We start from the raw sequence: 23,884 nt of genomic DNA, 5'->3' as shown, positions 1-23,884 counted from the left end.
TTTGAACCAATGCCCCACAACCGATTTTGCCCATCCTGGGAGGCGAAAAGTCACTAGACGCTCAAATTTCTCGAGCGTCCGGTGGCTTTTGTAGCATCCGACACTGGCATCCCTAGTATAATCGCCCCCATTTGATTTAATGCCCCGCTAGCGTCCTAGTATAATCCTATATAGTGTTAGCAAAACGGGAGTGCCGATGGAGACCTGTGGGGGTGCGTGCGTTTGAAGGGACTTGACCTGGTCTCCATCGGCACTCCCGTTTTGCTAACACTGTAGCCTATGGCATTACTGTTCTTATCTACCATAGCCATAATGTTCTACCACGTCACCTAAACAATAAAGAAAAATAAATTATTAAAAATTTTCAAAAAATAACAAATTATTAATGGCGTTAAAAACATAAACATCTGTAAACATTCCTACTTTGACAGTTCTCATTGACAGTTTTTTGTTGCTGCTTAGTTCAAATTAGCAATTTACATAAATGCAAAAAAATATAGTGCTGCACCCTGTTAATAAATCTTATAACTTTTTAATGCTTTTGCATATCATAGAACCAACTTTTTTAGTTGAAGCAGCTGACTAAATTAATTCTTTAATTCCCTTTAAATATGAACTAGTGTACCTGTTGCTCGAATTCGAGCAATTGCATTACAGGCGATTCAAAGATTATGGAAATACTCACAATCTACACAACAGTTAGATATAATCAAAATCTTTTGTAAATATCTTATCTTTTTTCAAAAAGCTGATCTTGTTTTTTTAGTGTTTTCTACAAATTTTTCCCTCTCATAGTCACATTAGGTTGTCTATGATAACGATTATAAATGAAAAAAAAACATTATTTCTATTACTTCGACTTGGTTGTGTTCTATGACTTTTTCTGCTTCCATTGTTTGCAAATCGGTTATTTCAATGATTGCTCAAGAAATGTAGAACAGTGTTAATTCAGTTTTATTTTTAGCCAATGTCAAATAGTCCAGGATTTCCCACTCTTTTCCATTCCATACACCAACCCAAGTTTCGTCTACAGATGCAATATGCCAACGAATATCACCTACGTACAATCTCCAAGAAGTGGTAAGAAAGGCAGAAACCAACCCATACAATAGATATATGTTAACTCCAAAAGAAAAGAGTTGCTGTGATAATAGGATTTTCCACTGATTTGGTAATGGAATATTATATTGCAAAACATGACACGATGCAGAAGAAAATCCATTTTGAAATCAGAAAAACCCATTGCAAATACTGTACTTCATTTTGACAATAGTATATTACGTTACTAGTCCTGAAAATAAGTGTTTACCGGACGAGTTTGGTCGTTCCCGTGCGAGACGAAGTCGAGTACGGGATTACCATACGAGTCCGGTACACACATTTTGGACGAGTTACGTACGATAGTTTACGCCATACTACTTAATCCGTACAAATCCTTATATATTTCCACCAACTAAAGGACTAATAAACACTAGTCATGAGAGGTTATGTTTTTGTTTATAACCACTAATTGCCACGAAAATACAGTATAATCAGCTGATAGGTGTCCGGTAAAACTCATTGCAGAACAGTATTACGCAATGAAACCCCATTTGAATAAGCTGGCGGCAAACAGCTGTTTTCTGGACTAAATCCTTGTTTGGAAAGTGCATCAAAATAATGTAGTGTGGCGTAAATTCAATAATTCACAATTTAATTATAACAGCTGTTTCATTAAAAAGTAGTGTAGAATTATGCATATGGTCGTAATGTAAACAAATCTGGAGGCAACTTTAAAGGCTTCTGGGGCAGAGCCCTAAGGGAATTGACCACGTTCCTCTTATGATGGCACATCTTCAGACCAAGACCTTTCTTTAGAGACCCCTACCAAGTTTCTACGCCCAGCCGTTCTCTCAAATTAGCTGTGACAAAAATCCCGTTTTCCTCCATAAGAATAACATGGGATGGGAATTCAAAGGCCACTGGGGCAGAGCCCCAAGGGAATTCACCATGTTTCTCATTTGATGGCTCATCTACAGACCAAGACCTTTCTTTAGACACCTCTACCGAGTTTCTACGCCCAGCCGTTCTCTCAAAATAGCTGTGACAAAGAAAAAGAGTTTCAAATTAATATATAGATTGTGGCATAATGGTGGCACATTTTGGTGATCTGGTCATGTGAATCAAATTCCAGACCAAATCGTTCTTGTTGGAAACGTAAACTGAACACATTATATAAAACAGAGGAGACAATTTACCGCAATTCACAGGCCCCAAGAGCCAGCTTTGATGATTGTTTGATTAATTAATGCATTTATATCTGAGAAATATATACTTGGTTCAACATATGAAATATAACTAATATATAAGTTGACTGGACACAACGTGAACTAACATCTGAATAAATGACTGATAATTAATGATGCAATGAATGATATATTGGATTTGATGTGATGATCTGAAATTACATATTATTTAATTCTACTACTACGACACAATACCTTAAGGGGGCGTCCCCCCATTTCCCAAAAGAACTTAGCCTTCCATGATGTCCGAAGTCAGGTGCACGACAGAGCGATTTCTCACTCGTCTTACCCGCCTGCTCCCTGCGCATGCGCGAGCAGCGGTAGGGGTTGAGATTGGCGGGACATTCAAACAGTGTTGTGTTGTGGAGATTGACTCCACAAGATACTCATAAGGTTAACATGGGGAACTACAGAGCCACTGGGGTGGAGCCCGAAAGGAATTTTGAGATAAGAATATGCCTATATGTTAATCGGGAATGTGAGCTATCATCATGCCAAATTTCAGCCCAATCCGTCCAGTGGTTTAAGCGTGATTGAACTTCAAACAAACAAATAAACACACAAACTTTCACATTTATAATATTAGTAAGATTAACAGATGATTAGTTTGTGTTAAAAGTTTAATTTTGAATAAACTATTCAGGTTTTTTGTTAAAATAACTTTTTTTATAGTTTTCTGGTTACAGTAGTGTAATTTTAGATTCTCGGAATTTTCAACAAGTTGGTATGTATGAATAGCACTATAAGATCTGATTACACAATACTTAATGGTTCGATCTGATCACTATAGGATTCAACATCCAATAAAAAATACAGTAGGGTATAAGATTAACTAAGATAATATTGATTTTTAAAAATATTCATCCAAATATAGTTGTTATTCTTAGAGATATTTTTCTGATTAGAGATTCTTTTCAATGTACTTTCTAATTTTTGTTCTGTGAAGCGTGTCATATTTTGACTGTCAAACTTGCATTGTGCACATCAGCAATTGAATTTTGAATTGTCCGCCAGGACTGTGGGAAACACCCATTTGACTTTGTGCTCAAGAAAAAACCTGAACCTTTTATAAATATCTTGTTTAGATTTTTGAAAAAATAAGACCTGTCATAATAATATGGAAGGAAGTTTTAAATTAATAATTTACATACAAACTATTACTTTTAGATATTTCATGAAAATTGTACACCTTTTTTGAGTACCGCAGCACATTTGTCAGAGAATGGTGGATTGTGGGTTGAGGTTGTGTTGTATATTTAGTCCGTGTTCATTAAGTGTCACATTTTACATTTGTAATTAAATGTAGTTTTCGTGTGTTATCATGGAAGAAACTAAAGTTATCTATCATATTGACGAAGAAGAAACTCCTTATTTAGTTAAACTGCCAATCGCTCCTGAGAGAGTCACTTTGGCGGACTTCAAAAATGTCCTCAATAGACCGAACTACAAGTATTTCTTCAAGTCAATGGACGATGATTTTGGGTAAGAGAAAAGGGAAATTTATTTTCGTATTGCAATTTTATGATTATTTTCTGGTCTAGGCATAAAGGTCTTTCGTTCTTAACTGCGTCAAGATTGTGTTATTTAGTAATTATTATAAACCCTATGCCTTTAAGCCTCTAGGCATAGGCTATCTTTTAAGTCTAATGGAAAATCAAGGTAGGCCTAGCCTATTCAACCAGGAGACTCAGGTAAGTTGAATGAAAGTAATTACTATGAATATTATTTGACTTATTTTTGTAACAGTCTATGTGTAGAACAGAGAAGTCACTTGTTAACAAAGGTCCTAGTCCTAGGACTACTAAAAGGCTTACGTCAAGGAGTCAATCCATTAGCTTTACTAAGGCCATAGATAAAACCATTGACTATACACAGAAAGATATTTCTGTGTATAGTCAATGATAAAACATACTAGCCTACCCTAGTAGTAGATTTCTCATCCTTAAGGAACAGCTGAGGCCAATTTTATTGTTAGGTAAGCTAGGCCTACTTAGATCTGTCCGGTGCACTGACGAGGTCGTATTTTAATTTGTTTCTTGAACGTTATTCTGTCACTTAACTTAAATCTCATTTAACCAATGAAACGGTCTAATCATAAACAATAACTTAACTCGTCCACTAGGCCTACTTAGTTAACAGTAAAACAGATAGGTAGGAACTAAACTATATTTGACATAAATTAATTAGGAAGTAAACTTTCACTATATTTGAATGAATAGACTTTCAGTAACTTATCCAATATTCAATGCGGGTACCGGTACACTACGTGTATATTTTTGGTAGAGTTTTTTAATAAAAGAAACGCAGAGGATACGCGTCCGGTAACCGGACGTGGATTAGGCGTCCGGCAGTTACTGTCATAACCTAACCTAACCAACCAAACTTGCTGATAGTGAAAAAAATCAAATGAAGGTTCAATTCTCTTTAACATAAAATTATAAATGCCAAAAATTCTAACAAAAGATGTACAGTTAAGAAGAAATTACATTCAAAGCAAAATCTGTGACAAAAAGTTAGAGTAACCGCTGAGTTTCGAACCGGGGACTTCTCGCATGTCAATCGAGCACTCTATCCACTGCACCACGAACACTGATGGCTGAACATCGTATCATTGTGGTAATGGCGTTCCGGGACCCCCTACCGGACGCCTAATCCACGTCTGGTTACCGGACGCCTAATCCACGTCTGGTTACCGGACGCCTAATCCACGTCTGGTTACCGGACGCGTATCCTCTGTGTAAAAGAAACCTCTTATAACACTTAAAACATATATTTACGCTTACTGTTACTCACAAGACGGTAAATATTAAAAAAACATGGTAAGTGGTGATCGATTTCGATTGGACACTCCAATCATCATCAGACCCAATAGGCAAAACATAGGCCTAGGTGATTTTAAGTACGTTTCTTTTATTTACTTTCCGTAATAAATATTTCTTCACGTAGGTAAGTATAAAGTAAAGTTGTGTATAGTAAGTTACAAGTAGGCCTAAGTTAAATGTGCATTTATTGTAGGCCTATAGCCAATAGTTTCTCAATTTTGTATAGGCCTAAGTTATGTAGTTTAGTGAAATATAGCGTTCGTAAAAAATTATCTCTAGCCCCGGCAAAATATAATTTTCGGCTCTAGGTACAAAATAAGTTACTTTTATACTGGTATAGCCTACTTATTGAATCGTTGTTGTGCGGTTAAAGGTTACGGAGAATATCAAAATGAATACTGTTGTCTCGGTAAGTTTACATTTTAAAATACCATGCCATTCTTATGGAACAAAAATAAACTGTTGAATGCCTAGTTGTTTTGTTTCAACCCGTACTGTTCTATGAATAAAAAAAAAAACAATTTTCTTTCCCTGTGTAGCAGCAAACCTAAGTAGCTTGGGCCTACTTGTAAACTTACTCGTTATGAATCTTAATGTTATTTTTTTTAAGTTACGGTACACTAGGCTAAATGGGTATATCTGGCATGTTTAATGAAAATATTTTCAATCAGGCAGGTCTGCAGTGTTTCTGGGGGTAGGCTCGCTATATTAATGTTTAAGATCATGCTTAAATGTATAACCCAACATTATTTTTAAACTAAACTTAAACTTTTTTACGTCAACAGTTCAATTGTAGTAGGCCTAAGTGTAGAACTCACAACATGTTTCGCCTAATCAGGCATCGTCAGGTGGTATCCTAGCAAGAATGCTTTGTCTTCATCCATGATGGGGTCGTCAAGAAACATTTAAATAAACACACACACATTACGAACGAAAACATTTAACTGTTAAATGTTTTCGTGCGTAATGTGCCTGTCATTTTGTTTCTTTAACAGTCCTAATTCGTCCTACAACAACATAAATTTTAAGTTTCCATTTTAAAGATCTAAACATGTTAAGATACACATTTTGAACTCGTCAACATAATCAAGGCTACATTTTAGTATGCAGTTTCAAGTCAGAGGAGTTTTGACCTGCAAAATAGTGGAGACATTTATTTTTCAAACAATCAATCTCAAGATGATGTACACTTTCTGAGTGTGTAACTTAGGCCTACTTTAAGCTGATTATGAGTGTAGGATGGTATAGAATGGGAAGAGATTAGGCCTACTCGTGTAGCTTTGTTGCTGATTAAGATTAGGTGTATCTTAGACAATACCATTTATTCAAAGCCCCAGAATCAAGGACAGCTAGGCTCAGTTTTGAACCATCTAAAACCCACCGAATTTTCTGAGGGTTGAACCGGTGACCGGTTTACTAGTAAGCACTAAAACCACTCAGCTACCCAACTTTTTCCTACCATTTTTATACTATAAAATACTTCATCTGAATAAAAGGTGTTCAATTCAATCAATTTATTTTGGTTTTTGTCATTAACCAGTTTACAACTTAATTCAGTACAAGCATTTTACAATCAACACAATGACAGGTACTCCGTTAACAATAGGATTAAAAATAATCAGGACAAAAACATACCAATTTCAAGGTTCAATATTGCGGAAATACATTGAAAAAATAGGGGTGAGTGGAAAAAAGATAAATCTCTAAAATTAATTAGCCAATTTGGTAGGTACTTTACCTAACAATTCAAAAAATGAAAAGTAACAGTTTGCATTAAGACAAGACAACTTTTGACTTTACTTGCAAAGATAAGGCTTTTAGAAACTTGCAACTATGTTAAAGAAATTTTAAACCCTCCACTCAGGCAGATGCATGAAGATAAATTGTCAATTACTGAATTACTCAATCAATTTCTGAACTGATAGATCTACTTAAACAATGTCATGAGAGTGTTTTCACAAGTTTAATATTTAACATTTATTTTAGGGTGGTGAAAGAAGAAATAATAGATGATGACGCCCATCTACCATGCTTTAATGGCAGGGTTGTGTCTTGGGTAAGTGTAAGCTTATAATAACTAATCTAGGCTATTTAGTGCTTCCTATACTGTATGTAGTGCTCCCAGTTATACACTTTCAGTTGCTTTAATTAAGCTATTTGTTGGATAAATTGTGCTAGATTAGATATCACAAAAATCCATAAAAAACTGTTTAACCTTTGGTTTTATAGCTTTGTAAGATGTTTGAATCGTCGGGTTAATTTTGTTGTTGATAAACCTACTCTAATAAGGGCCTTAGATTTATAGGAAGGCATTTCAAATTAATGGAAAAATGAAAATCAGTCTTGGTATCAAATTAGGCTGACAGAAAGAACTAAGTTAATGACTAACTTAGTTTTTTCTGTCAGCCTAAATTGTTTTTCAGCTAAAAATTTTCTTTTTTTTCAGCTTGTTTCAGCAGAGGGAAGTAATGTTTCTGATGGTACATCGCAGTGCACTGAGAGTGCGGGACATTCCGACGGTAAAAACCAACCTGAAAGAGCCGCTGAGCCACCTCCGTAAGTTATGTCTGTGAAAATTTATAGCATTCAGAATTCTACTTGCCATGCAGTAAAACCCCAACCAACCTAAATAAAGGGGTCAAGGCAGTTTTTAACAACCCAATTTTCAGTTAATCAATGGTTGGAAATAAAATCCCATATCGGTTCAAAGAGTTTATAGTAGATACCAGCACACCAGTAGTTTATTACGTTATTTAAACCTATTGTCATTTTAAAATCCACAAATGTTTATCAAAAATCTATTTCCTAAAACAATCTACAGTGGTTTTCTAAACTTGATATTTTTCATTGTCAGGTATGAAATTTTGTCGTCATCATCTATGCTCAATTACACTTTGTTTGCCAAGCCATGCCAACTGTGTCTTGGCGTATAATAACTTAGCTGTTGCCTAGATAATTTTCCAATTTATTTGGCTTTTAAAAAATCCCCACCACAGTTCAACTTCCTTCGCCGTCTGCTATCTCACTCCTCTCTCCAGTTTCTTTATCTACTGTTCTTCTTATTCTTCCTTGGATGAGCTCCTCCCTTGTATCATTATCCCAGGAATGATATATTCTTGCATTATTTCCACATATGTCCAAATCATCTCAGTCCTGTTTTTGTCTTTTAATTCTCATCATGATAGTCCAGTAAATAGAGACAAAAATGGGGGAGTTAACTTGTAAACAGTCCAGTTTTTTATATGTTATGTAGGATGGTAAGTAGGTGTTTAAAATGCACAATTTTCCCCCTCCACGCCCGCCGCCATATTGGAAAAATCAGGGAAAATCGGCACTTCCCGATTTATATATAAATATTAGGACTAATTATTTCAGACTTTATTGATTGTTTTTTCCCTGCAGAATCAACGCAACTCACACAGTTCGCACAAACACAGATGACCTAACATGTACGGAAACTGAATCCATCATAAGTTCACGACCTGGTGGTAAGTATTACTCTGCTAATTTTTCTTTAACTTTAAATTTGGTTAAGCTTTTACTAAGCCTATATGACTTACTTACTTAAACAGTTCAAATGTCTTCTCGTTTTGTTAAAACCTTTATGGTTGATTTTTCTTATGGGTAAAGATCTTAAAATTGTATAATTTTGTCCTCCTCTAAACTTTCAAAATATTCAACTATTCTGTCTCTGAATTTAAACTTCGGTTTGAAGTAGAAACTCTCTTAGTAGTTTATATCTCTGTAGTTCTGGTTTCAAATCAAGTAAAATAATCTTCATTCACGACATACCACACATATACCACACATATATGAGGTTCATTGAATGGTGTCAACTAAAAAATAAACAAGTTGGCTATTTAAAAATAACAAACTTGTTTTTACATGTATGGAGATTAAACAAAAAACAATCAATGTGTGTAGGCCTATAAACACAAATAGGGGTAAATGTCTATGGTTAAGTCTATGGGGGGGGGGGGGGATACACTAAGGGAACAAATAAACCAAATATACTATTGTCAATTCCTAAGTCAACAATTTTTAAAAACAGGCTAATTCTAATTTAATGATGCTAGGCCTAAATACCAACAAATTCTATCAAACATAATAATAGATTTTTTAATAGGCTTTGCTGATCAATAAGTTTTCCCTTATTGTAAAATCTATTCCTAGACGATTTGGTAACAATTTAATTGGAATTAGCCTATGAATTGGTACGGTAGTTGCAAAATATCTCTGTTCCTGGGGTTATGACAATACTAATAATAGAAACGTGTTCCTCCACAATGGGAACCAAATTTGTCTTGATAAGGAGCAGGCATGTTCAGATTATATATTGAAGGTAAGGTTAAAAATGATATTGACCTATTTTTTATTTCGTTAACATGTTGCAACAGGATGTCATCAGTGTTAGATTAATTCATCTAAAGAATTAGTTTCAGCTTAATCAAATATTGTGTTCTTATATCAAAATTCTGTTAAATAATTTCAGGTCATCACAATATACACAAGGAGGCCCGTCCCCATGTCGACAAGTACGAGAAGTACCATAAATATAATGGTGAGTTTGGGGACAATTGTTTGTAATAGAAAACAGGATAGAGTACTGGTAACTATTAAATTTACAAAATACAGCTGGAGTTGTTCATTTCAGCTGGTCATGAGATAGGGTTACCAAAATTGTTTTTAATTGCCGTATGTCTATCATTGTATTAATTTGTTTCTTGTAACAATAGGCTATATATTTTTTGGCAATTTCAAAAATCTTCTGGGATTTGAAAATGGAGCTGTAAAGCTCCAAATTAAATCCCCCAAGTTTATACTATACAGTCTTTGTTTCAACTTAAATTTCCTAGAACGACACTATACGAAATAAAATATATTTGATCTATTTAGTGACTTAACAATATTCAAGTAAGTAAAGCCGATAAGTAATAACTCAACTTATTCATAGGCCTTTCATTTTTAAAGTACAAAACTGTTAGCCTAATGTTGATTTAAAATTAAAATTTAATGTCAGGTATCCGGATCAACGGCCACGGCAAGATGCGCAGCATGCCGGGTGGTCACGGCTATGAGAGTTCGTCCATGTTGAGCTCTGATCTGGAGACAACAAGTTTCCTGGAGTCCGAAGACGACGCTTCAAGTCATATCACTACCACCACCGGCCGCGCAACCAATCTCTCCATTGATAGAATGGGTATGTAGTAGCACACAACTTTGGCTATCAATGTTTTTGTTGGAAATTTGATCTTTCATTTTTATCTTATGTTACCAAAATTTGTCTGTTACTGTGCTTTGACCAATCCCAGCAAATGATTAGATAAGCCAGACCAATAAACAGATCTACGGAAATCATTATGATCTGCCATTATGTCTCAGAAGAACTTCCAACTGAGCCACGATATACTGATATAATTTGTCAAAACATTCTCCAGACAAACCATACATTCATCATGCATCAGTAATTTTATGTGATCTTTTTAGTGTTGTCTTGCGTTTTTAGTTTTAGTACTGTATGAGAATTTCACCTGTTACATCAGCTTTGCTGAATTTTGTTGTGTAATGTTATGTGAAAGTAAAGGATTGACTATTTACCATTGACTATTAACATCAGACTTCAATTTTCAGCGAATACCTGAAACCGACCCAAACTCGCTAGTTAGTTAGAAAGACCTTTATATACACTAATGTAAGGTTTACCCAAACAAGATTTGTCATTTTATTTTTTGTAAAACGTAACTAACAAATAACTTTTAAATTTATGAATTGCGTCTATTATCTTCACTTTGCGCAGACTCAAGCAGCATGGTATCCCGGTCACGTCGCAGGCCTCAGCGGCGACGTAGACATCGTCAGCCACTAGCCATGTCTCGTACTTCCTCCTTCTCCTCCATCACCGACTCCACGATGAGCCTGAACATCATCACGGTGACTCTTAACATGGACACAGTCAACTTCCTGGGCATCAGCATTGTCGGCCAGAGCAACAAGGGTGGGGATGGCGGAATCTACGTTGGCTCCATCATGAAAGGGTGAGAGCTGATAAATATTAATTAGTAAAATACACCGTAGTCCTCGCTATAAATGGTAGGTATGTTCCGCACAAAGTGGAAGAACGTATAGCATATTTGCTAGTTCTAGACTTATGCGTTCGGTGAAGATTTTGCAACCAATTATATCACAGATTTTTCAGAGAAGCTTTTATATTCAGAAAAAGATTTTACTATCCTTATACTTGTTATATACAATAAGTAAAAATTGGTGTAGGTATATACCTGCTCCTTAGTTATCCTTAATGTTGTAACAATGACGCAAGTAGTTTTGATTTCACAAAGTCATCATCAGGTGTCCAGGGGGATGTCAAAATCACTTCATCAGAAGGTCATCGATACATATATATTGGATATACAAAAATACACGAACATGGACATGGACACAAACGCAAACACAAACATAAAAAATATAAAAAAGGTACATTTATTTATTCAATGTAATCCGGAGGCTAACATCAAAAAATGAAAATACAAATAGCGCCTAGTAGTCTAATTCAGTAAATTTATTTTTCAATTGTATGCAACTAACTTTTTTTTAAATTCAAATCAAAAACTGGCTTAATGAATCCAGACGTTACATATCTGTAAGTCAACAAAATGCATAAAATTTAACCTAGTTTTTCTAACATCAATTGTCGTATGCTACAGAGGTGCAGTTGCGCTGGATGGAAGGATAGAGCCGGGAGATATGATACTGCAGGTGAATGACATCAACTTTGAGAACATGTCCAACGATGAGGCAGTCAGGGTGCTGCGAGAAGTTGTACAAAAACCAGGGTAAGCCAGAAGTAGTCTTATTATTATTCCTATCATAGGATAAACATACCTAGATATTTTTAGATAATGTAACATGGACAGAATTGCGTAGAATTTTCTTTTTTTAGCTATTCTTGAACTGCCACATTTTAACTCTAAATGTCTAGTTCATGTAGATTGTGGATCAAAGTTATAGGCGAAACATCATCCTATTATGTTTATTAACGCCCAATTCTACCAGGTAGATGTACGCCAACTACTGCTTTTGTCAGATTGGAGTAACAAATTTGTCCCCTGACAATTCATCACCTTGGTCATAATCCACCCGAAGTCGTATAAAACCATAGGGATTCTACAACTGGTGTACCTTGTTTGGTAAGACTTGTTAGTTGTTACTATTTCTCAAATGCAAGTTTAATTCAGTTGCTGTCTAAATGTACAATCACTTTTTACAGACCCATCAAGCTGGTCGTGGCCAAGTGTTGGGATGCCAACCCCAAGGGCTACTTTACCATCCCCAGAACTGAACCCGTCAGACCCATTGACCCAGGAGCATGGGTTGCCCACACTGCTGCCATCAGGGGTAAGTAGACTGCTAATTTGTGGTTTGATAAACCGTAGATGGTTAGTGGGAACTTTAGTTGGAAAGCACAGTAAGTAAGTTCAACAACATTTATTTAAGGCAATAATTAACAGTTAAAATATACTTTTTCTATTTGAAAACTCCTCAAGTACTTCTGTAGTATTTAATAAATAAGTGACTGCGGGAATTTTGAAAGTTGGGATGGAAGTCATTGCTCACTTCAATTTAAGATGGTTGTGGAATTTCGGGACGGGACGATTTTGCAGTGAAAGATGTTGACAAATTTGCTTCAATGGCCAGAGAAGATCATGCATGATATCTGTGATCTTTGTTCATGATTTTGGGCGCGATCGTGGAAGATGATCACAATCAGTCCAGATATCCAGACCAGTGTGATCCTTTATCACTAACAATTTAAGGAATTTGTATAGCCTAAATTATTGATTCAGAGGTATTTATTGTTAAAAATGTTTTCTAGGTGAAACTTTCCCTCTGAGGCCTCCGTCAGTGACAACTCTGACTTCCACTAGTTCTTCCATCACCTCCAGTCTCCCAGACACAGAGAGTGAGTTTATTTTATTTATTTAAAACATATTCTATTTATTTTATTGACAGCTAGGCTGAAAGGCTATAAGCTATTGTTCAACATTAAACAATGAGAAAATCGTCTTTACATTGCATTCTGGGATTTTTCTCCTGTAGCCTGGAAATAAAGTTGATTGCATTGATCAAACCTTCATATTATGTGATTCATATTTCAACGTGGTATTGAAAATTTAAAACTGTTGTCTAAATAAGGGCAAATAGATAAACAATGTTTTAAGGCGTGGTTGGGTTATTCAGTTTTAAAATCAAGCAAAGTCCTTATTGATACGTCTGGATTAGTGACAGTTTCTAATTTTGTTTATATATTTGTCTGTGTGTGATGTAAGGGTCTTCAAGAGTAAGGGAAACACTAAAAAAAAACTAATCCTTAACAAAAGTATAAGGATTTTCTTCAATGGGGGGATCTTTTCAAACTAATAAAATGTTTTGTGTCGAACCAAATTCATATTTATATTTTTTGTACATAACCAAATTGTCCATCCAGCTTGAATTCATTTACCCTCTCTAACGTTGATTGGTTTAGTTGATGTTTTCGGTTAGTGAGTACACTTTTCATTTATCTACTAAGCTAATTTTTTACATGATTATGTGCTGTGTCCAGAGCCCTTTGACGAGCTACACCTGACGGTCAACACTGACATGGCCACCATTGTGAGAGCGATGGCTAGACCAGACTCTGGCCTAGAGATACGTGACAGAATGTGGCTCAAGATCACGATACCCAACGCGTTTATCGGTATGTTAACCATCTGTTAATGGCTTAAGCTTATTGCCCTTCAAGTTTATAATTTTTAAGACCATTTAAAGGTATTTTTTATCCAGTATCTCTGATAACGGATACAAGTAGGTATCTCCTTCCTGTTTAAAGCTGTAGTCTTTTTTATTTTTTTCTAAATAAAACATAAAGAATATAGTTAAATTAGTAACTATCAGAGTGTGTCGCTGTCAATTGCGCCAATTGTTTAACCAAGCCAAACTGAAAAGAAAAGTTATTTTGTAACTTAACATCCTCATGTCACAGTAGTAAAGACTAATGAAGAAATAATAATTCCGACATCAGCGCACCCTGTGAGTGACACATCCAACTACAGGTTTGTTCTATCAAAAGAAAATCTATGTTGAGAGGATTTTTGGACCTCAGTACCAAAAGTCGATAATTGAGATAAAGTACCTGCAAGTATTATTCAACAATCATTCTTCTAACGGATCAGCTGAAGACAATATTATTGTAGTTTTTGTCCAACTGGTATACTTATTTATTCTGATGTGACTACTATTTCATCTGTGCATATTTTTATGATTTTAAAACAAATTCTTAATCTGAGAGTTGTAAATTTTCAACTGTTGACCACTGTTTTCTCTTACCTAACTAGATTCTTTGACTTATTTTCCACAATCATGCAATGCATGCATAACATGCTAATAAATGTAAGCAACCACATGTTTTTATATGTTTTTTGCATTAACTAGCCCATTCTTCAGTAGTAACTGAAGAAGGAGCTAGTAGCTCCAAAATTATATGTTTTATATTGTTATTTGTAATTTTTTCCAGTAAGGTTAGCCTACTGTTATACTCATCCACCACAAAATCCTACCTGGTATAAAGCCTTGTTTATCATTACATGTATGAAGTTATCTGTGAATCTTATTGGATGGACTATAGACATCCCAGAAACAAAACAACCCTGGGACTTGTCGCGCCACGCAGGTTTGTAGGGTACGTCACACCCACCGGAGAAAACCACGTGATCTTTTTGTTTCTGCGCAGGTTGTTTTGTTTTTGGGATGTCCATAGTACAATGTTTGTTTCTGAGTGTACTGACTAATGTCTATGTACAGGTGCTGATGTAGTGGACTGGCTAGACACACACGTAGAAGGGTTTGTAGACCGCAGAGATGCTCGGAAGTACGCCTCTCAGATGCTCAAAGCTGGTTACATCCGTCACACGGTCAACAAGATCAACTTCTCCGAGCAGTGCTACTACATCTTCGGTGAACTGCTCACCACAGGTTCAGAATATACAGCTCTCGAAGGTTTATTTTGTTTTCTCACTATTTTAGTTAAGCTTTTGAAGCTAGTTCATACATCCTCTTCCGTTTTCTTTATTCACAGGTCTCTCGATATCATCTAGGCCTTTCCACCTTCTCCTGTAAAGTTCCTCTTTCCATACTGTCTACTGTCTAACTCTTTTCTCACATTCTCACCTCGTCTATACTCTCTTATCACTGCCTCATTCCCACCGTCACTGTCAACTCCATTTTCTTAGGAATTCCATCATCTCACATTTTTGTCACATTCAAACAATTTGTCTGGATTTTTTTTGCCTCCATATTAGAACTTTTTTTAACACATCTTTTGATTCGTAATGTTGTGCATAAGATAGAAAAAAATATTAATAAAAGTTGAGTTTATAAAAATAACCAGTCATTTTGTGGTTTGTGGTAACCATAACTTTTTTGATTGGTTGTGTTGTAGCCTAATAAATACCTTTTGAGTGAACAAGAGGAATTGCCTTGATATCTTTAACTTAACTGTAAGATCTATATATTGGTGACTGGATGTATATTGAAGAATTTATCATTCCAATTCAGAACCATTGAACTAACAAAATTGTTTTCCTTTTAAAAATCCTGAGGTGAATTCTATTATTAGAACATTTTAGACCTATCAATCCAGTCAAATTTGGTTATGTTGCTCATACCATGGCGTGACATGATCAAGAAGTGTAGTGTTTCAGTCCACTGCACTGTTCTTTTTATTTAAATTCTTGAATATAATAAATTTAATATTATATTGCCCCCGTACAATTTACATGAACCAAAATGTAATATTAAGTTTAGATACCCCTCTAAACTAGAAACCGCCCAAACTTTCTCTTTATTTTCTTGCAAGCCCCTTATTCCTGGGGCTTTGACTTCAGCCTTCACATTCTTGATCAAGTCCATGTGTCCAAACCCTGAGGTGATAGTATAAGTACGTTGTTGTGTTGCAGCCATGTCGTCACTCAAGCTGGACGACTGTGTGAGTGTAGACAGAGACACTGTAGGTCCTCTGCCCCACCCTGGCTGGCCAGCTCAGATGCCGTACAGTGGCACCTACATGCCACACACTCACGCTCCCATGCCTTTCAACTACACTACGGAGACACCCCTCTATGGCTTTAACAGGGATGAAAGCTTACACAGTGGATCAGGTCTGTAAAAGAGATCTTGTTTCAAATAATCTTCTTTTAGTTATTCCCTGATACAGACGTCAATTAGGGTTTTCTAGCATTTCATATTCATCCATCCCATCCACAGTTCCTCTTCCTAGAGGCATCCTTGACCTCATATATCCACCTTATCATCCTTGCTCTTCTTCTCTCTGCCTTTGTCCTCTGTTCCATCATCTCCGTTTTCCTCTTCACTCTTCATACGTTGGTTTTAAAGGCTTGGAAATACACTTTGAATTTATTCATCTGGGAACTAGAAAGAGTAAAGAAAACTAGCCTACTTGATTTGTGTGTCATATAGGCTAGTTATTTGCATACAACAAATAATCTGTTTAAGAAATGTGGATGGAAAATTAATATTATTTCTTAAAATCTTAATCAATGTCAACCTTTCATCTGATGTATGTATGTGTGTAGGAAGCAGCAACGGGTCGCAGCACTCGCGAGTGTGCGCACCAGCCACACACAAGAGTGGGGGTAGCTCTGCCAGCGAGAGTGGAGTGGACATACCTCACAAGACCAACCACAACCCCCACAGTCGTAGCGGAGGCAGTAGGAGCAGCGGGTCCTCTGTTGCTACAGCGACCACCTCACCCCAGCCTCCCCCACCTCACCCCCCTGCCCCCACCACTGCAGACAACGACCTCTCCGCCAGCCGACAGTCCTTCCGCATGGCCATGGGCAACCCCTGTGAGTTCTTTGTTGACGTCATGTAAGAGTGTGCGAGCTTCTTATTGTTTACCCCATGCGATGTTTTTTGTTTTGTTCTTTTTTATAATGGAAACATAAGACGATTTCCATAAGTGTATGTTTACAGTTAAAGTAACACTGGTAATGTTTGTTTTTGGAAAGAGCACTTTGCTTGAGAATACATTGTGACGGAAGGAATGGACACACAATTAACTTATCCTAGAAAAGAGTTTGTGACAGTTGATATCACATAAAAGTTCACAACATAATTAATTTTATACTAGGGACAATAGCAGCAATTTCTGCTTTTTAGTTACTGTATGTATACAAATTGAAATTAAATACATACTTTTTACACGTCATTTAGTCACGGTCTTCCCCTAATATGATACATTAAATTGATACTGTATCACCATTACCAACCTAAAAACAGAACTCTAAAATCAATAAATATACAAATACGCAATGTTTACATCAGCTGGTATATTTAAAACCGCTTATAGAAACACTGTAGCAGTACTTCTATTAGAAAATGACTGAAACTTTGAACAGAGCAGGGGTAATTTTTGACACTTCTGATATTTTTCCCACGGTCCTCAAAAGCCATGCTACCATTTTCCTAGCTCGAGATATTTCGTGGGACCGATTCGCTTACGGAATCAAATATATAGATTTCGTCCCTTAAAGGAGGACAATAGGATATTCATCAGATATCCAATTGTTGTGGACTTTTGGTGTGCTTTGAACTGCCTGAAATTCTTTTAATGGAGACCATTTTTTTAAACAGTTGCTAAAAAGATGTAGAATACAAAAAAAATCTTAGTGAAACAAATCAAGTTTTACAAGTTCAGTTCAATCTACATTTACATTCTATATTTAATTATATTACTTAGTCATGTTCAAATAATGTAAAGAGCCATAACAGCTAAATTTGTATTTTTATTAATAGTAAAGATTTTAAAATGCTCTCTGTTGATCAAGCGCAAAAATAGTGTAAATAATCAGTATTACATATTACTATTATTAGCTTTACATTTCCATATATGTTTAAATGTTTAAATGTATTTGTAGATGGAATTTATGGAAAATTAGCTCCAACATTTGGAAATTGAACTAAGTTTAAAGGTTTGATATGAACAAAATCAGAAGGGCTTAATTTGAAATACACATCTACTTATTTACACAGCTTATTTTTGTTCATATGTAAGACACTCACTGGATTATTCTTAGTATGATAACCCAACCAACATCCAAATGCTTAAAACTATAATTGTCACACCAAAAAGATATAGATACCTCCAACAAATTTAACATATAACTCGATTCTGTAATGTTAAACACACTTCTTTGTCCCACAGAGTTGAAAAATTAACCTTTTTCTTTTTATAGTTTGTTAAGTTAGCTGGTCTTTAAACCGTCAGACAATACTGTTATAGAAAAATATTAGAAACTGCTAAAACGTCAGACAATACTGTTATAGAAAAATATTAGAAACTGCTAATGTATTAAACTTTTTCTTTATTTTAGTTGCCCTACAGATTTTGTAAAAGATATAAATACAATGAATTATATTTATGAGGCAAAAAATCCATACAATCATCTAATTATGATTACCTGTACAACATGATTTTGTTGGCGTTGTTTAAAACAAGAGGTACTAAATTTTATTTTCAAATACAACGTTTTAAAGCCAGTTTGTGTTGAGTAGATATATTGTCGGTTACAACAATTGTTGACAGGGAAATAGAATCAAATGTCTTTACTTAATTTTTATTGTATTTGCATGCAACAACCAAGTTATTTCATTGTAAATAAGCCTATGTTTGTTATCTGTATGCGTTTATGATTTTGTTAGCTCTAAACTTGTTATTCCCTTTAACCTGCTTTTGAAAGTTAGAAAGTTATTAAGTAGCTCAAAATTTACCGTTTCGTTTTGATGAATATTTGGTGATTAGAAGTTAACAATTGGAAGAAATAGTTGGGTATACAATATTTGCTGTAGAACACAAATGTATAAGGGGCCCTCGTTGACACTAATTAAAAGTTGGTAGTTTTTTGTAAGTCAGTATTACATTAAAAATAAGGACAGCCTTATAGAAAAATCCTTATTTTCCTGGTTACAAGTCAGCTAATATATTTTCGTACTTAAATATATTCCATCAAGTACACACTTCTGGGAATTAACTTAGGGAGCCCACAATTTTTGATGGTGAATAAAAAGTGACCTGTCATATGATAACTATGTTTATTTTGGCAGTACCCCCTCTGAAAAACTAAATAAATAGTTTCACATAACACATAACTGTACAAAACGAAATAAAAACTTAATAAAAGGTCATCTTGGTTGGGCAGGATCAAATGATATTTTGATTGACACGAGTTTGTTTACACAATTAAACTTTTAAATTATTGAAGATAGCTAAATTGATCAACTAAAGTTATCTATACAAGTAAACATTATAAGCATGGCTTGTGCTTGATGCTTAGTTTGTTCGTGATTATTTTTCAAATTGTTGATTGGTTTTATCATATGTTTTATACATTTTACTTTATGTTTTTTACTTTATTTTCACTTTTGCATTTTTGATGTAGTGTTGCTTGAAAACAAATACAAAACAGCAACACAATTGCTTATGTAATAGTTCTATTTAATCTAGCTCGGAATACTTTCTGTTGGATTTCCAGTTGGAATGTTTCAGTAGCGTTCAATACTTGTCTTTGAGGCAATACTTGAAGTAAAAAAAAAAAATACTCCTGGTATTTGGCATTTTTATGCGTTTCTACAAACTAGAGTTACTTTTGTGTCCCACTAGAATTTTTGGTATACAAATAATTTACTAATCTTCGTGCAAATATTTCTTACTGTATATTTTAAATTTACCGATTGGCGATTATTCCATTATTAATTTTTTTGATAAAAAAATAATTGCTTGATGTTCACAATGCACAGTGTTTGCAGTACATTTCAGATGGTACATCAATTTAACTCATATTTTATATATTTTTTATTGAGTGGAAAACTTGTAACATTTTTAATATACTTCTTTAATTTTTTATTTCTTCTGTCACCAAGGACCTATTGGTCTAAGGACGATGGAATACTGGTACATTTTAATTCTCATGAGGGTCACAGTGGTCACTAGATAGTCAGACTTTATCCAGCAATGTTTGACTCATCTTGGAGTATAACACAGTCGCAAATCTTGACTGTCAACTCTATGTTACAGCCAGCTGACTGAGAAGGGATTGAGTTTATACGTATGTATACGACCAACCAGACTCTCTGCGTTAATGTTACGGCTTTCTCTCGTTTAAGCTGTTGATTGCTCATATTGAAATGTTTTTCAAACGTCTCTTAAAATTCCATGTTTTTATAGAGCGTAAAGAAGTAATTTTTTGTAAATGTACAATTTGTTTAGTTCGCCATTTTCTGCTGCTACAATTTTTCCAATGTTTTCTAGATATTACACTACGTGGTATGTGTACCCTCTGTTGTTTTTTATATGTACCCCAAAGCTAGGATTAAATTATATCACTGTTAAAATTATATATGAAAAATTAACTAACCAATCTGTACTAGTAAAAGTAAAAAATAGCTACATTTATAAAACTTTTTACTTAAACTTATGCTTGATCCTGCCCAGTCATCGATAAAATTTGTTTACAATAACATAACATTCCTCAATTTAAAGGATCATTTTCTCATGTGTATTATTATATAGTAAAACAATCATCTTCAAGTTAAGTCAGTGCTCTAAATAAAAATTTGAATTATGATAGTGTACTAAAAATAAGTTAACATAACCTATTTAATTGATTAAATATCTGGTTTGATACAGTAATTTGTACGAGTTTGGCTCAAATTTTGTGTAGAAACGTTAATTGATAACCTGGCCTAATATTTTTCTCTTGTAAGATAATGAAAACCCATCTAGAAATCAAAAGATAACCTGTGTTGTAAAACTATATCTCACCATAGCTCATTTAAGTGCCATAAACATTTTCTACAAAATATAACTCCTAACAAATAATAAAGCAATGTTTTAAGTAAATTGGTCATCTTGATAAGTAATTGATCAACTTGTGTGGGGATATTTTGGCCAAACGTTGAAATGTTGAAATATAATAAATTATAATAATTACTTGGTAGCTGAACATTAAAAGTAATAAGTAGTTTTATTTTAACTAATTTTTGTTATAATTAGTTGCATTTATTGATTCGAGCAAAGTCAGACTACAGAATGTCAAAAAGTTATTTAGTATTCAAACATTGTGTAGAATTATTTAAGCAAAGGCATTGTAGCCCGGTGAATAGCTCAATCTATATAACCGGTTATTGTGGATTGTGTATATTTAATTTATTTTAATTTGGAAAGAAAATTACATATACCTTTAAATTTTAATAATTACAAAGTCCTTTAAAAATTGGTAGACATATTTTAAATAAAACATTTAGTGATGTAATACCTTAAGTTTAAACACTTGTTGAATTACACTCGAGTTTTGTGATTCTTGAATTATTCTGAACACATGTTAGTGGGTTTAAATGTTATACAATATGGACGAACATTGTTTGCATATCTTTTTAGTTGATTCCTTAATTGAGGACAGGGTATTTACTAACTTTTTACTGTGTGTAGTAAGTGTTACTGTGAAGTGTAGAATTAATGTATAGAAAGACGAGCTTTCGAGTGGGGTTTATACTGGTGAGGAAAAAGCTGTACAGTATCAAATTTGTAACAAAGTATTTTACAATAATGAACGCACTTTGTTTGGAAACGTGAATGTGTAATCTATAGATTATCTTGCGTATTGTGATAAATTTAAAGTAAGTAATCGTTTTTGTATCAATAAAAATATATTCTTTAAAGAACATGCATTTATATAATGTATGAATTTGTTTATATACATTTCGTAGGTCATTTACAAGAAAACATTAATTCTATGTAGGCTTTTGTACTGTGCTTTTTTGTTTTATCATCTTTTTCATTATGTAGCCTAATTTGTACTTTTTTGTAAAGTTAAAAATATATGTACCATGAGAATTTTACATCAGGAGGGCATAAACTCCCTCTCAATTATTGTAATATTTAATATTCCTATAGTTTTAATTATTTTTATACACACTTTTTGTATTTATATGTAAGTATGGATTACTTATGATGTGCCACAGCATTGTGCTAAAGTCGTGTCAAGCACAACTCGTGCCGTAACCCTTTAGTCAGCTGGACCAGTCTGGCGCAGATAGTTATTTATATCCTAACCAATTTAGTTATTAGCTGTACTCTATATTTTATTTACAGTTTTGAACACTGTACTCCTATTTTATTCATGTTGTGTTATGTTGTTATTATTTCATAAGTTTAATTATGTAAAGTACAATGTTGTAAATAAATTTAACATTTTTTGAAATCTTGTGTACTGTTGGCAATTCACCCTGATCTTCAAAGTTGTTTATAAAAAGTTAAGATATTAGAACTTGAATGGTAAAAACTTGATGTGCAAGTAAATTAAACTTCATGCATAATTTTCTTTACTGGTACATTTTTAAATGTACAGTTTTTCATATATTATCATTCTGAAAAAAGTACCATTCTAGAGTTATCTCTGGAATATCTAACATGATAAATAAACGGCGCTTGCAATCTGACGCATACTTTCTCCCATTGGCTTGTCAACAACTTTAATCGTTAGTGGGGGTAGCCTAACTATTATTTTTACAGGAAAAATTGCAGAAGTTGCAATAACTTTTGAACTGTAATTTTTATAGCAATGTGGCAATGTGGTTTTGTGCCTTTTTGTAAACCTGTAAAGAGTTAAAAATGCTATAGCATACTAAATTTTAATCAAAATCAATCCAGCCATTTTTAGCAAAATCTCCTATAGGGAAGTAGCTATTTTCTCTATTAGGTGCCACGGTAAGACCTGCCCAGGACCGATTTAATTTTTCATTTTGATGCGCCCAGATACTAAAAAAACTATTTGTTCAAATTGTTATATATTTATATAGATTACTAGCAGAGTACCCGTCCTTCGTACGGGGTTGGTATTTAAGTATAAACTGCTTATTGCAGTTACATTCTTGCCTTGCGTTTGCAATGGGAGGGGACACGTTTTAAGAAAATTTGGTTTACCATAATTTACAGTATACTATGGCACACCTACCATAGCCATAATGTTCTACCATTTCACCTAAACAATACAAAAAAAAATGAAGTTTCACAGCTTTTATTGCGGCTTGGTTCAAATTAGCTGTTGTCATAAATGCAAAAAGAACTAATAGTGCTGCACCCTGTTGGTAAACCTTATAACCTTTTAATGCTATTGAATATCATAGAACCAACTTGTGTAGTTGAAACAGCTGGCAAAATTCCGTTTAAATATGAATACTCATTTAACATGGGAAACTAGATCCACAGGGGTGGAGCCCGAAAGGATATCTGAAATAAGAATACATTTAAATGTTAATCGGGAATGTGAGCTATAATCATACCAAATTTCAACCCAATCCAACCAGTAGTTAATGCGTGATTGAACATCAAACAAACACACAAACTTTCACTAGTATGATGTGGCCATGAACACAATAACTCAAGTAATTTTGGTCCGATTTTGATGAGATTTGGTTTGAAGGTGGGATAAATTTGGATGAGTTCGCAAACGAGCGAGATCAGGTTTTATGGGGTTTTCTCATTTTTGACCCTCAAAATATAAGTGTTCCCATTTTCCCTTAAACCAATTAAAGAACTTAAAAACAAATAATTAAGTTATCATGACTCCATAGTGAAAGTAATTATTTCGATAACAGCTGACATCAATGAAAGTAGTCGTTTCCCAAGCTCTAATTTAGGGCGAGGGAAAATGTTGTCTGATT

The 23,884-nt window shown here is 34.4% G+C and overlaps 1 protein-coding gene across 3 annotated transcripts; it reads left to right on the top strand.

Moving 5' to 3' along the window:
- The first annotated feature begins 3,533 nt into the window (after positions 1-3,533).
- On the top strand, positions 3,534-22,396 carry LOC128989915 (segment polarity protein dishevelled homolog DVL-3). 3 transcript variants are annotated; one of them, XM_054412046.1, is made up of 15 exons: positions 3,534-3,767; positions 7,094-7,163; positions 7,554-7,663; positions 8,510-8,595; positions 9,600-9,668; positions 10,128-10,307; positions 10,905-11,142; positions 11,812-11,940; positions 12,375-12,502; positions 12,981-13,067; positions 13,710-13,844; positions 14,948-15,142; positions 16,102-16,302; positions 16,738-17,010; positions 20,238-22,396. In XM_054412046.1, the coding sequence occupies exons 1-15, from the start codon at positions 3,607-3,609 to the stop codon at positions 20,243-20,245; spliced, it is 2,070 nt and encodes a 689-aa protein (XP_054268021.1). In that variant the 5' UTR covers positions 3,534-3,606; the 3' UTR covers positions 20,246-22,396. The 3 variants fall into 3 exon arrangements, with proteins under 3 accessions (XP_054268021.1, XP_054268022.1, XP_054268019.1); XM_054412047.1 differs by lacking the exon at positions 20,238-22,396 and having other exon boundaries at positions 14,948-15,118; positions 16,738-18,457; XM_054412044.1 differs by lacking the exon at positions 20,238-22,396 and having other exon boundaries at positions 16,738-18,457.
- Positions 22,397-23,884: the final 1,488 nt, after the last annotated feature.

The sequence above is a fragment of the Macrosteles quadrilineatus genome, unplaced genomic scaffold (genome assembly GCF_028750875.1).
Source record: "Macrosteles quadrilineatus isolate MER2022 unplaced genomic scaffold, UCM_ALF_1.0 Scaffold_3__2_contigs__length_128488019, whole genome shotgun sequence".
NCBI lineage: Eukaryota > Metazoa > Arthropoda > Insecta > Hemiptera > Cicadellidae > Macrosteles > Macrosteles quadrilineatus.
Note: the sequence above shows the minus strand (reverse complement) of the source record. Positions and strands in the feature narration are given on the sequence as shown.

Coding starts and splice junctions, on each gene's coding strand:
- LOC128989915 (XM_054412044.1), top strand. CDS start 3,607: ATGGAAGAAACTAAAGTTATCTATCATATTGACGAAGAAGAAACTCCT. Junction 7,664..8,509: donor AGAGCCGCTGAGCCACCTCC/GTAAGTTATGTC, acceptor TTTTCCCTGCAG/AATCAACGCAACTCACACAG. Junction 11,941..12,374: donor GAAGTTGTACAAAAACCAGG/GTAAGCCAGAAG, acceptor CACTTTTTACAG/ACCCATCAAGCTGGTCGTGG.